The sequence below is a fragment of the Xiphophorus hellerii genome, chromosome 17 (assembly GCF_003331165.1).
Source record: "Xiphophorus hellerii strain 12219 chromosome 17, Xiphophorus_hellerii-4.1, whole genome shotgun sequence".
In the NCBI taxonomy this organism is placed as follows: Eukaryota; Metazoa; Chordata; class Actinopteri; order Cyprinodontiformes; family Poeciliidae; genus Xiphophorus; species Xiphophorus hellerii.
This window is the reverse complement of record NC_045688.1, coordinates 5,069,035-5,082,311: the sequence shown is the minus strand read 5'-3', so window position 1 is coordinate 5,082,311 and position 13,277 is coordinate 5,069,035. Positions and strand designations below refer to the sequence as shown.

The 13,277-nt window shown below is 37.7% G+C and overlaps 2 protein-coding genes across 4 annotated transcripts in view; one reads left to right on the top strand and one right to left on the bottom strand.

Moving 5' to 3' along the window:
* Positions 1–3,877, bottom strand: part of exoc4 (exocyst complex component 4) — a 121,832-nt gene extending 117,955 nt beyond the window's left edge. The window contains exons 1-3 of the mRNA XM_032589445.1: positions 3,798–3,877; positions 2,211–2,400; positions 1,146–1,340 (exon numbers count right to left, since the gene is read on the bottom strand). Of these exons, the coding sequence (XP_032445336.1) occupies positions 1,146–1,340; positions 2,211–2,400; positions 3,798–3,877 (465 nt within the window). The remainder of the gene's footprint in view (positions 1–1,145; positions 1,341–2,210; positions 2,401–3,797) is intronic.
* A 3,666-nt stretch (positions 3,878–7,543) lies between these two features.
* chchd3a (coiled-coil-helix-coiled-coil-helix domain containing 3a) overlaps positions 7,544–13,277 on the top strand; it is a 67,626-nt gene continuing 61,892 nt past the window's right edge. For 2 of the 3 annotated variants that reach the window (XM_032589811.1, XM_032589810.1), the window contains exons 1-2: positions 7,544–7,782; positions 10,417–11,215. In XM_032589811.1, coding sequence (XP_032445702.1) covers positions 7,702–7,782; positions 10,417–11,215 — 880 coding nt within the window. In that variant the 5' untranslated portion in view covers positions 7,544–7,701. The remainder of the gene's footprint in view (positions 7,783–10,416; positions 11,216–13,277) is intronic. The other variant, XM_032589812.1, reaches the window with a different exon arrangement.

Genomic DNA, 13,277 nt, shown 5'->3' with positions numbered 1-13,277 from the left:
CGCACGGCAACACAGAAACAGACAGGACAAACAACCATGCACACATTCACACCTAGGGAGAATTTAGAGAGACCAATTAACCTAACAGTCATGTTTTTGGACTGTGGCAGGAAGCCGGAGTACCCGGAGAGAACCCACCATGTACAGGGAGAACAAACTTCAAGCAGAAAGACCCCGGGCCGGGAATCGAACCCAGGACCTTCTTGCTGCAAGGCAACAGTGCTAACCAAACTTTCAATCATATTGTATGGTGCTATAATTTAGCTTAGACTGGATTGTGTTCATGATTTTTAATCCATAAATGGGCTTGACTGAATTGAACTGATTTAAATTGAATTTGGACCAAATATACCAAATAAAAATGCCAATAGAGGGGGAAAAGCAGGAGCAGTGCCACTAAGAAGATATTCAAATATAAAAACGAACAAAATTTTGTTTAAAGGGCTTAAGAGCACTTTCTCGATGGCAGTAAAATGGCTGCCTGCTTATAAAGTAAAGCACATTTAAAGTTCGCATGACAAAGGTAATGCATCCAACTGACTTTGAACTTTTTACAACCTCCTAAAACGCACTGTATTGACTGAGCACAGGTTGAATGGCGTTCCATTTCCTTCCACCCACACAAAAGAGGATTTTTCACGGTCTTGTGGTTGCGCCACCGTTTCTCTTTTTCTCCCTCCTCCTCAGATAACCCCCATTCTAGCAAACTAATTATTAGCAGGTTCCGGAGGAGAAAGATGTGTGGGAGTGACATTGGACGGGAAAGAGGAAAGCGACATACACACCACAGTGCCCGGTCGTTTAGTTGTCAATGCCAACCTTCACCCACCCTGCTGAGAATACTGCAAAACACATCAAATGTGCTACAGCGCACACGTACGCCCGAGTCTGCAGTGGCCTCACAGCACTTAGATGATGCGGGTTGCACCCACTGGACCATTCAAGGCTAGAAATGGTTTCTTTAAAGCAGTGAAAGGAGCAAGGGAATCAATCTTTGGTAGCAGCAGTTTGTAAACACTTGTGTTTATGGGCACATTGGAGGATTCTGAAAGGCAACCCCATCAGCACTGCCTCATGTGTCAATACGTAATACTAAAGCACATTTAAAATGATAAAAAGTTCCACTTTCTCCACACTTTACTCACCAACATGTCAGTGGCGTGAAGGTAATGCTTGCTTGCCATATAGGTCTCGAGACGCTGAGGAACCTGTTTGATGCTTTCAATTTCATCCAGCAGCTGGAGAACATGCTTGTGTTCAATGCCTTCTATCCACAGCTTCCTCAGCTCATCCCTCTTACAGTGGAGAAGCATTTTGCAAGACAGCAGGTTCTCCTTCACCTGCACAACAGAAGAAGAAAAAGCATTAGATAAGAATGTTCCACTGTATCTCAAGTTTAAAGCTATTTTCAGGGGATTTAGTGCTTTCATGCAAACATTAAGTGACTCGAAAAGGATTACAGCATCCACAGCCGTATTTGTTTTTAATTTAGGTAAAAGATCTTAGGCTGAAACTGGAAAAGTCATTGTTTTGAATAACAAAAAAATGTCATTAGAATTTTAGACTAATTTCAGCTGTAAGATTAAAATAACTACAGAAGAAAGACAGGTTCATCTTATAAGATCAAAGTTTAGAATGTGCATCTTAGCTCAATTAAACCAAGTTCTGCTTGGAAACAGCACTTCAACATAAGAATGGCTCAAAGGCAACAGAATGAAATAAAAATAAACTGTTTTGAATTTTGATCACAGACTCTTTAGTTGTTGCCTTGGAATTCATGAAATGCCTGAATTAACAGGAAGTTAGTAAAGAATTTGTTTTATCTCATCTGATTGACTGGGGCCTGTTTTTGGACATCTGGAGTTGTTCACAGCTGGTGGTAGCAGGCGTTTGGGCTGAATCACATAAAAGCAGACAGCCCAACAACTTCACACCTCAATGCTCAGATCTCATCTGAACACAAACATATCAGAACTACTGTTTTAGCAAAAGATTAAGATGGGATATTTTACAATGGCAAATCAGCTCCAAGAACAGTGAAAGGAAACATCGCACTGAAGAGAAAACACGTAATGCCGACAGCTGAACTAATGCAGGCAAAACTTTACAAAATCTGCATTAACACCTGTGGTTAAGTGTGTCTGGATGTGACCAGATCACCCAGGACAGGCATTACTGCAGGTGTGAAACAGGGTTTCTCTTCTTCATACCTGTTTTATCTTATTGCGGGAGCTGGTGATGCGCTCTGTGATGCTCTGGTAGGTCCGGATTGCAGTAGTGAGTTCAGCGTAATGCTGAACAATCAGTTTATCCAAATCTCTATCGCAGGTTTCAAAGGCCTCTTCCAGACGACCCTTCTCTGTCTCTCTGTCCTGCACATCATCGCTGCTGGACAGAGTCCTGAATAAGATGCAAAGCAAGGCAATATGACATAAGTTGCACCTTGACTGATAATACAATAAAACAGGATTCATAAGTGAACAGATTTTAATGTTTGTGCATAGGAAACATCTTCCATGTCATGACTGAGGACAGAATAAATACAGTACCTTGCAAAACTATTCAAACCGCTAAACTTTTTCATACTCTCTCATATTACAGCCACAAACATCAGTTTATTTTTCGGACATTCCATGTCATTGACAACACAAAGTAGTGCATGATTGTGAAGTGTCCCCCTTTATTCTGGTAGCTACAAATAAAATTCAATTCAACCAAATATCTTCCAATGTTACTGAATTAGTAACATTGGAAATTAACCTGTATGGGAAAATAAATGAGTTGAAACCCTTAACATAAACACTTTTATGAGACCATCGAACACATCAAATATTATTTGATGTGTTCGAATTGCTAAAGAATGTCAAAGGCCAAGTAAAAGAAACACCAAGATGGTCAGATCAGACCAAAACTGAACTTTTTGGCCAAAATGAAAAACACTACAACTGGCAGGAAAATAACACAGCACATCACCCTGGTCTTAACAAACCACAATAATGGTGAAACACGGTGGTGGCAGAATCATGCTGTAGGGATGTTTTTTGTTGTTGTTGTTCGTGTGTTACTACACGTTCTATTTGGGCAACAACATAATCAAATGTTGAGAGCTGCAGACAAAATACAGCAATAGTTGCTCAAGCTGAATAATTTTACAAATCAGATTAGAGACATTTTAGTTTCTACATGTACAAACTTGGTAGCCATATCCCATAAGACTTGTAGCTCTGTGTAGTGCAGAAATTTGAGGTTAAAAACCTTGTATTGATTCGGGAAGGGTTTAAAATAAATGCACGCCACACTTAGTATGTGAAAACATTTCAAAACCGTGTACAACACTTGTGAAGTATTGTGTTGGTTTTATCATGTATAAGTTCAATAAAATGTGTGGGAAATGTGGTCAATCAGGGGTTTCAACGCGATTTGTTTTGTTTGTATTATCTGTTTTAGTTTTCTCCTGTGTTTTCCTTGGGTTGTGATGACAATAATAGGTTAGCCATCTATAAATAATACCTCGTCGCGGCTATTATTTTCCTTTCCTCTTCAAAATAAAAACAACTATAATTGTTGATGAATTTCAAGTACTTCTGTAAATGAAATGATGAATAAAAAGCCACAGTAAACGAGCGTTTATTTCTATCTGATAGTTTATAACACAGGAAGGATGCAGCTACCTCCCATGTAGCTTCCAAAAGCTAGCTGTCATCTCGTTATCTGACTGCAAATATACACAGCGAAAAGCTTTTCTCACGTCCTTCCTGCACTGTTAGCCTCCCAGATAAAATGTTAATTAGCCTTACCTTATAACAGAGATAAGAAGACCAGAGGGGTCTTTGTTTTTGTTTACAGCAGTCCTATATTTGCCTGTTTCAGCTGCCATTTTTTCCAGCTGCAGCACTCAAACAGGAAGAAGGGAGCGTGTGGTTGCGCAAGGTGTTCTGGGAGTTGTATTTTTAAAGTGGAAACTAGCCGTTGTAACTCCTATGGCTGCTGAAGTAGAATCAGTAAAAGGATCCTGTGGAACTGATGATGTAACCAGCTCACATGTAGTTACCTTCTCATACCCAGCAACGTAATTTTTAAGGAAGTTATAAAATTAATTACTTCCTGTAGGCTAAATATGCATCCATGCCTACTTGTTCTACGGTTTTCTTCTTTTTTTTATTAGAGTTTGACTTGGGGGCAGAGAGGAGCGAAAGTGATCACAAAAATGCAGACATGTTATGTGTTGTAGTTGTTGATGCTGCTGTTTTTCTTAAGTTCATTAACAATTGAATTGTTTTCCCATAATTTGGAAGAATTTTTTCTCTCCATTTTTCAGTCATAAATAGGATACACATACAGTAATTAGATTTTTCTGATCCCTTAACTCAACTTCTGCTATTTTCTCAACTCTGTACATTGCATTTGAGAATATCACATACTGTTAGAACAGAATACATTGTTTTTAAGTTGGAAAAAAAACCCTGAATGTTTGACAGTGGTGTACAGACCTTATTGTTAAATCCATAGAGATTGTTTTTATTTTAGCTTTTAATTTTTTTTATTTTATATTTGTCCGAAGGTCTGATGCTATTTAAAACATCAGCTCTGAGTGTCCAGGTCTGGAGACACCTATGGCCTCCAGCAGTGGTAAATATCACAAATATTAGACTTCTTACACCTGCAAGCATGAATGAGATGAAAATGTAAAGAAATAGTTCTTTCTTGCTTATTTTTTCAAATTAAACAGGAAAAAAACATGATAAATTGTACAAAATGTGATGCAATTAACTATTCCTTGGTGCTATCATAGATATATTCTAGTATCTAACCACAGAGGATAAATCCTTTATTGTTAGATTTTCACTCTGATCCTCCTGAGACTGACAAGGAAGTGCAAAGGAGAAAGGAGACAGGCAGTGAAGGTCAGTGAGTTAATAGCCAACACCATTTAGAACATATAGAGCTGAGTTTTTCAGGCCTCCTGTGCCCTGTATCTCTCACCATATCTTCTGTACCAATGAGAATGGAAGAGAGCATTGATTCTGGAGCAAAGAAGGTCGATCTCCCGCAGCCTGAGCCCTGATTGATGTGCCAGTGGAATGATGAGATAACATTGCGGGTGATCTTTGTTTCTCAACCACCTCCCCAAAAAACAATTGCTGTGTCATGCAGGACCTATTGTTTGTCTTTAATGATAAAAATGAAAAAAACACTTCCCATTACCAAGTCCAAGTGGTTTCAAAGCTCTTATCACCTCACCTTATACTGACAACTCATCTCCCACCAGTCTAAGTATTCCACCGGGCTACTTTCTCCAACGTGAGCTGCTGTAAAACAGCAACTTCTTGCTCTGAAAAAGTAATGTGTTAAAAGATGAACAAGGTTGTAAAAACTTGTTTGAAGGTCTTTGAATTTATGATGCTAAGTTTTTATTCAGTGAAAATTAAGCAGGATTTTTTTCTCTTCTAATTCATGTTCTCAAACTTTCAGTTTTGTGTGTTGAATATTTGAGATAGCTAAGATGTGCAGAATAATTAAGATAAGCCTGTGGTGTCTTCAAGGCAGATTTCGAATCACTTTTTTTTTTTTTTTTGCCTGTTGGAGAAACAACACTGAAATATCATAATTAGATCAATTGCAGGAAGGAGCATTACAATGATCAAAAACAAGATGGACAATGATACCAATTAAATTAACCTCTAGGTAAAATTTAAGGCAAATCTTAAACATGTATAGCATGGAGGAAAAACTGCTTCTTTCTGATGAACATTACAACTGACTCCACTGAAGAGATGAAAATGAATAAAATAAAGTAACTTTATCAACAAGCATGACAGTAAGATAAATCGTTCTTGCTCTGATAAGCCTGACGTAGAGAGAAAGAGTCTTTTTCACACTCCAACATTCAGTCTCATTGCTGTGTAAAAAAAAAAGAAAAAAAAAGGAAAAACCTGAAGCGTTTCAAAGCAAGCCTCAGGGCACTGCATTAGCAAGAGTGTAGTAATGCAGTGGGTCTTCTTTGGGGAATGACATCACAGTGTAAAAGCCGTTTGAACTTCCTTTACTACAAAACCAATATCATTCAAAGTTGCTTATATGTATAAAAAAGAACCCCATGATGAATGGCTTTGCATTATATACAAATGCCTTTGGTCAGTGTTTATTGTCTACAAGATTTATTAGATCACTGACTATACAATAAGCATGTGTATTAAATTTTTTAATGGGTTTCCACTTTTTCATATTGTTTAACATGATATACACACACTCATGGTTCAAAAAGCCGCCACAAAAATGCAAGAATAGGTATAAAAGAGTTTTATTAAACATGCGCTAGGATATGTGTATAATATATCAGGTTTATTCATATGAGCTGTCATGTTCCCCCTCCCAGAGACCCATCAAACTTCCACCTGCAGTTTTCTGCTCTGCGAGACCGCATGAGAGTCTGTCAATGTAGTTTTACACAAATATATTAAAAACCTGAACGAATGAAGCGACTCTCATATAAATCATGAATAATGCTTTTTCAGTGTGGATGATTGATTCATTGTGATTAATTTTAGGAGTTTTATCACCTGTGAAGTATTTCCATGCATACTTTTTTAATGACTTTATTACAAATATGTTACATTTTTCTTATTTTGGCTCTCTAAATGAATACTAAATTTTCAAAATCCATTAAATTCAATAAAAACTAGTCTTATTTTATGTTTATTTTCTGTTTATACTCATCTGTTCTCATGTTTCATTGTGCAAATCATAATTCCAAAACAGATTTTTGTATTTTTTCAGGTCCTTTGTTACTTTTTTGTTCATTGCTCTATAATGTTTATGGTTGATGGCAATACAAAAGCAGAATAAATTGAAAAAGGGGAAATATTCACAGCAGCGGGAAGCAGGTGTGTGGCATCAAGAAAACAACTAAAATATGGTTTTTAAACATCAGTTATCAGGGTCCAGATATAATACAACTAACAGTGTACTGTGGGGTATTTAGTAGCAAGAAAAAAGAATCATGGTTGCTCTTATTACACAGGTGTATTCCATCAGACCGAGGGAATCCATTACATTTGGAGTTTTAATTTAGTTACAAAACATTTATTAGAGAGAAGAAACACAATGCTCCTGAAAACCAAGTATACATTTCCTTCAACTTTATAGTACTGTCTCACTTTGTGTTGTTGTGAGACAAAATTAGGCTTTAAATGAGTATGTATCATGTATACCTACATTATTTGTGCAAGACACTAATTCTAGCATTGTGTAAAAATATGTTTTACACATTAAAATGAAAAATATAATTAAATGTGAATGTTTTGACTATTTTTAAAAAATGATTGCATGACATCACAGACACTACCAGCCGTCCAAGTTCAGTATATATGGAAATAAAAAAACTAATTGAATATCTTCACGTGAAGCAGGAAAAGTCAAGAACAGTACTGCCGCCTGTCACATACCACTCTGCCCACTTCAAAGCAACAATCAATAAGCATCCTCGATACACAGACGGGTTACTTACTCGACCAATAATGTTGCGCGTTGTTAAAAAAAAAACGTCATGCTACGGAAGTGAGCACTTTCCTGAAGCCGTGTAGTTTGGGCCACATTTGTACTTGGCTGTAGGCAACCGGGACGAAAACAGAAGTGTGTGGTTTTATTGTGCGTTATATGCAGCGCAGATAAGCGACTTTTCTGACACCCTGCGGTCTGACAATGGGAGCAAACAACAGTACCCGCCGTGTTTCATTCGAGTCAGACGAAAACGACAATATAACAGTGGTGAAGGGCATACGGGTAAGTTACAGGGTAGACCTGTTGAAAGAAACAGGTGTTACTTATTTAATTCACATGCAGATATCCTGTCAGAAATGAGGCTGTAAGCTTACGGTGTTAATAGATATAAAACAAGCTAAACTAGAGTGAAAGCATTGCACTCACTCTTCCAATGCTAGAAGTTCACCTGAAAGTAGGGGGAAAGAGATTTGATTTTCAAACAGTGTGAACTTTGCAGCACTGCAAGTTGCAAATGTGTTCAAGAATTGTGGAGTTTAAAAAGAAATCTCGATAAAGAAAGCTTGACCTCATTCTCATTTTTGTTTTGTTATTCCTTTAATTGTCTTATTGTCCAGAGGACAATATGCATAATGTGTTTTATTAGCAGCCTCTGCTATTAGGCTGCCATTACAAATTCACCTGTGCCACTCTCAGTTGATGTTAAATACAGCCTGAGAGGCTTTCGCTGATCACATAACACTTCAGTGAGCTTGACTCTATTATTACTCAGTTGTTAGAGCAACAAGGAAAGCTTTTGTTTAGTCCTGTTTGTTGTCACCCCATAACATTTGTCTACTGTAAGTTGAATGGATTTGCATTTTCCCTGCCAGTTAGATCACGGGTTCTGAGTGAAGATTGGCATTCACTCAGGCCATGTGTACTGCATGTTTTTGATGTTTGAACCCAGATTTTCTATTGAACGTGGAAAAGATATGAAAACATATGAACAGGTGGAGGAGATGATGTGTCTATAAAATGCAGGACACTTCCCCCGAGGACTGTGATTCTTCACCTCTGATTTAACAACTGTTCCTGTGTTGGATTTTAGTGATCATACCAATGCTTAGTTTAAAATATAATATTTCCATTCTGAAAATTGTTGATAGGATTTGAGTTGACAATTTTGGCATGAATATGATTCAAATTTAACTCAACTTACATGTGAATCCTCATAAACAAATAGAATCGCTGCAACACATGCTTAAATGTCTCACAGCTGATTTGTTTAACAGGACACTGGTTTAAAAATAGAGGAAAGGAGCATTTTTTTTGTAGTAGGTGAGAGAGGTTAAATCTTCTCAATAAGAATATTCGCCAGTATTCCAGAATTTTAACACTTCATCATGTATAGCATAAGAAGCATTTGCATTTTCAGAGAATATAAATAATGATCTGTTGGGGGCTAAAATCAGCTAAGAATGCTTGTGATTTCCCTACTTTCTTCTGGCGCTACATTAAGAAGTGATCTAATCTTGTCAAGATAATTGTGGCTGTAACTTCGGAACAGTTTTTTTTCTTTTCTTCTATAACCAAAATGCTGTTTCGCAAAGAATTGGAAGTGATTTTGCTTTCAGACTAGCAGCAGTAGTTCCTCTCATCAGTTACCATTCACTTTTCTTGAAAGGAGACATGATGTGCCTTTTTAAATGTATGCCTCTCTTAAAAATGTTCAAGAGATGACCCAAAGGGCTGGCGTGTGCAGACAGAAACAGTGCAGCATTCACTTTGGATTCCTGCAGGCAAATCTTTTGCTTCGCTTGTAAAATGTTTAGATGACCACCAGATGAGACAGTTTGTGATTGCAGCTTTTTTCCCCCCCTGAACACTGACATTGACAGTGCATGTTTACAGTTAAAACATCCTGCAACATGCTGTTTTTGTACTGGTGTTTATGTTGTTTTCCACTCACTTCTTAGTACTTTACTTTTGCTAAAACAAAATTGTTGGTAAATATCAATGCAGTAAGAAAAAACATTATTGTAACTGTGCATTTCAATATTAATGTCCTGCATCTTAGATTCCGAAAGACACTTTGCCTTGCAGCTGCTGCCTTGCATTTTCAAAGTGTTCGTGTTTCCCAAGCACATCAAACAATCTCTCAGGACTGTATTATTGGAATCAAAAATAGTTTGAATCAGTTGTAAGTGGTTTGCTGATTTACTTTTCATATCTTGCATTACATAAAATGCAATCAAAATGCAGGGCTATGGATTATGAAGCAACATTCCAAGCTTTGAACATTTTACAGAGCACTGTTCAATCCATAATCTGATAATGACAAGGGTAAGGCACAAGCACTTGCTGGATGTTTCCCGTGTGCTATAGGGAGGACACGTGGATGAAGGTTTTTTTCTTCAACGGGGACAAAAGTAAGCTGGTCAGGGTTGATTACAAGGATAAGTGGAGTTAAAAACAGGAGAATCAAGGTAGAAAACGGTAAACGTACAACCAGAGCTGTATTAAAATGCTCTAGGTTACTCTTTATTCCTTTGTTAGAATGGCCTAAGGTGCAAGCTTAAATCCAATTGTCAGTCTGGAGCAGGACCTGAAAACTAATCTTTACAGATGCTCTTCATCCAATCTCACTGAGAAGTTTGGGCACTTGCTTTTTTTTCTCTAAATGTGATACCTGTTCAAAATACTTGCAGCTGTAATTGCAGTTAAAAATGGTTCTACAAAGTATCGATCAAGTCTGTCGCAATCAGTTCCAATCAAATGCATGAAGGTTCAGTTGGAATGAATATTTAAGCAAGATATTGAATGAGCTGTGATTGTTCTATGCAATATCAAAGTTTGATTTTGTGGGAAATCGTGTCATGTACTTAAATTCTTGTTTGGGTATATTCTCCTAAGAGATTTCTTTCTCATTTACAGCTTTCTGAAAATGTGATCAAGCGCATGAAGGAACCCACCACTCCTCCAAAACAGCAGCAACATACTCCCACTTCAGCAACTTCAAAGGGACCGACCCTCATTCCGTCTCCTCTACTGCGACCTGTTCCTCCTCTCGCTGACCTCGCCACCTCCTTGCCTCCCCCTCCTCCTTTTGTAGAACCTGTAGCACCTCAAGCTCCATCTGCTACAGAGTCTGTGGCCACGCCTTCTCCTAAACCTCCCACACAACAGGTAGCAGAGAACACCAAAGCTGACTTGGTGCTTTCTCATTCATCTCCTTCAGTTTCTGCTAACGCTGTTGCTGCTTCTGTTCTTGAGCCTTTAACAACCCTTGCTGCACCCACTCCTGCTCACACTGAACAGTTCACTCCTGCTTCCTGCCATGCTTCTGATTTGGTGGAAACTGTAACTCCTCTTCCACCTCCTCCCTTAACTCAATCCATTGCTTCTCCTCCATCAGTAATCAAACCTATTAGTCCTTCTCAGGCTGTTGAGCCTCTTCCTTCACACGTCTCTAAGTCTGAATCCCTCTCCTCTCCTCCTATTTTCAAACCTATCACCATCCTGCCAGCATCCTTGCTTCCTTCAGGGGACTCTTTGCCTCGGCAGTCTGCTGATTCTTTACCTACAGCTCCCCTGCCTGAGTTTACTGCTTCTTGTGAACCAGTTGCACCTCCTCCCCAGCCCACAGCGGAACCATTATCACCTGCTTCAGTCCCTGAGCCAGTGGCTGTGCCTCAGTCAAGTCCAGTTTCGCCACCTGCTGTGCCACCAGCAGGTGAGTTTCATTTCTCATAGCAAAAAGAATATGTTACAGAAGCATACATCTTTAGAAATATGTTCTAGTAATATGAAGCTGACTGAGACAAAGGATGTGATAAAACTTATTAGGGAAAATGTGGGAGTGGTTTCTTCTGACTTTTGACATATCAGTAACTGTTGTTGGGGCCTGCCATTGCAATGCATAGGACCACTGAAGGCACCTCAAAATAACTGCTGCTTGCTTTCACCGTTAATGTGGCTCGTACTGCTGTGTGCCCCCTCACAATACATATTTCAAAATGTGTGGCTCGATCCCGTGAGGGGATAGTATAAGCACATTTTCTAGTGACCAAGTGCCATAAAGTAAACATCAGATTTTAACTTTTGCAAAGTTTGCCAACTCTAAATTTGTTGTGTCTAAGCAGTGATTCAAAAGAGCTTATGTTTTTTAAACAATAATATTACTTGTTATTAATTTGGTGTTAGAGATGAGCGAGTTTTTTTTCTCGTAATGAACTCCCATGAAGTATAAATCAGATTTTTACTTTTGTGTTGAATGTCTGTGTTATAATATGTTTACCATCAATAACAAAAAAAACAACAACAAATTTTCACTTTTCTACAAATGAACAATTCTTAAGTAGTATAAGATAAGTAGTATTTCAAAAGAGCATAGGAAATCTTAATGTTTTTTGAACAATAACAGTATTTGTTGTCAATCTGTTGCTAAGAGATAAGCGCATTTTCTGGTAACCAAATGCCACGAAGTAAAAATCAGAAGGCAGTGCATTAACATTAACACAAACTTTAGCAGGCAATGCCTTTTCCCTAAAATCAGCTTTTTAGCAACTTTAAAAAAATTTTTTTAGCCATGTTTAGCACACTGAATGGAGGAAGTCCATGTAAGACAACATGTTAGTGATACCTCACATGCTACTGGCAGCATTTAGGCTAACATTAGCATTTTGGCTAATTTTAGCCAAAATGCTAAAATTAGCCAAATTAGCTAATTTTAGCTTATACACTAATTTTAACATACTGAATGGAGTAGGTCCATGTTACCCAACATGCTTGTGACTCTCCATGTGCTATTGAGTACATTGTAGCTTACTTTGGCATTGACGCTAATTTTTAGCATTAGAACGCTTTGTTCCAACCAATGGGCACACTTTGGCATGCCCCGTTTAAATTTCTACAGAAAATTTCTAATTTAATTTGCTAGCTGTATCCAAAACATATACCTCAGAAGCATCTTCATTAAATTCAGTCCTACATAGAGTAAAAACTTGTCTATTATGTTTATGTAATGTTTTTTGGTGGTTATCATTTTGTCTTGAAATGTATTGGACATGGTTTCTGTAACATGTTTAATTAGAAGGCAAAGGTTATGTAGTACTGAACATGCCATAGATTTGTTTTGCATTTCATTTTGTTTGTGCCTATTGTGTGGGTGTTAACTATAAGCCACCTTAAGCTGTTTGCTTCCAACTTTTCACGGCAATTATAATTAGTCTTAATTTAAAAAATTGGCCTTGCAGTAGCTACTGTCATATAGTGATTTACTGCCATCCACCAACTGTTAATGACATGATTAATTCTTTTTTGAATGAAAAAGGTTACTGAAAGTTCAACATAATGATTGGGGACCAACAGCATCTTTAGGACTCTTTATCTACTTATTTATGTATTTTTCTTAGTTTTCTGGATCCTAGCTTTGCTTTTGAAGATTTGTCTCATCTGACAGCTGCTGTAGCTGGGAAAACAAACTGCTTTCCATATCAAGCAACATGACAAAAAGAAATCTGTTAAGAAGTTTCCATACACAAACATCTTGGGCACTGTTCTGACATAGAAAGCAGCTCGTACTTGAGACTCCAACATCAGTTGCACTTAAGTTGCAAAAATAAAACACTTTAGACTTGCTTAATTGTGTGCCCTATAGACTTCAGACTTGATTTCATTGGTCAAGTCTCAAGTCTAAGACTTGAGTCTTAATAGACTCAAGTCTAAGACTTGAGTCTTAATAGTTTGTATCTCATGTAATGAAGAGTGAAATTAATTTGGTATGTGAGCTACAG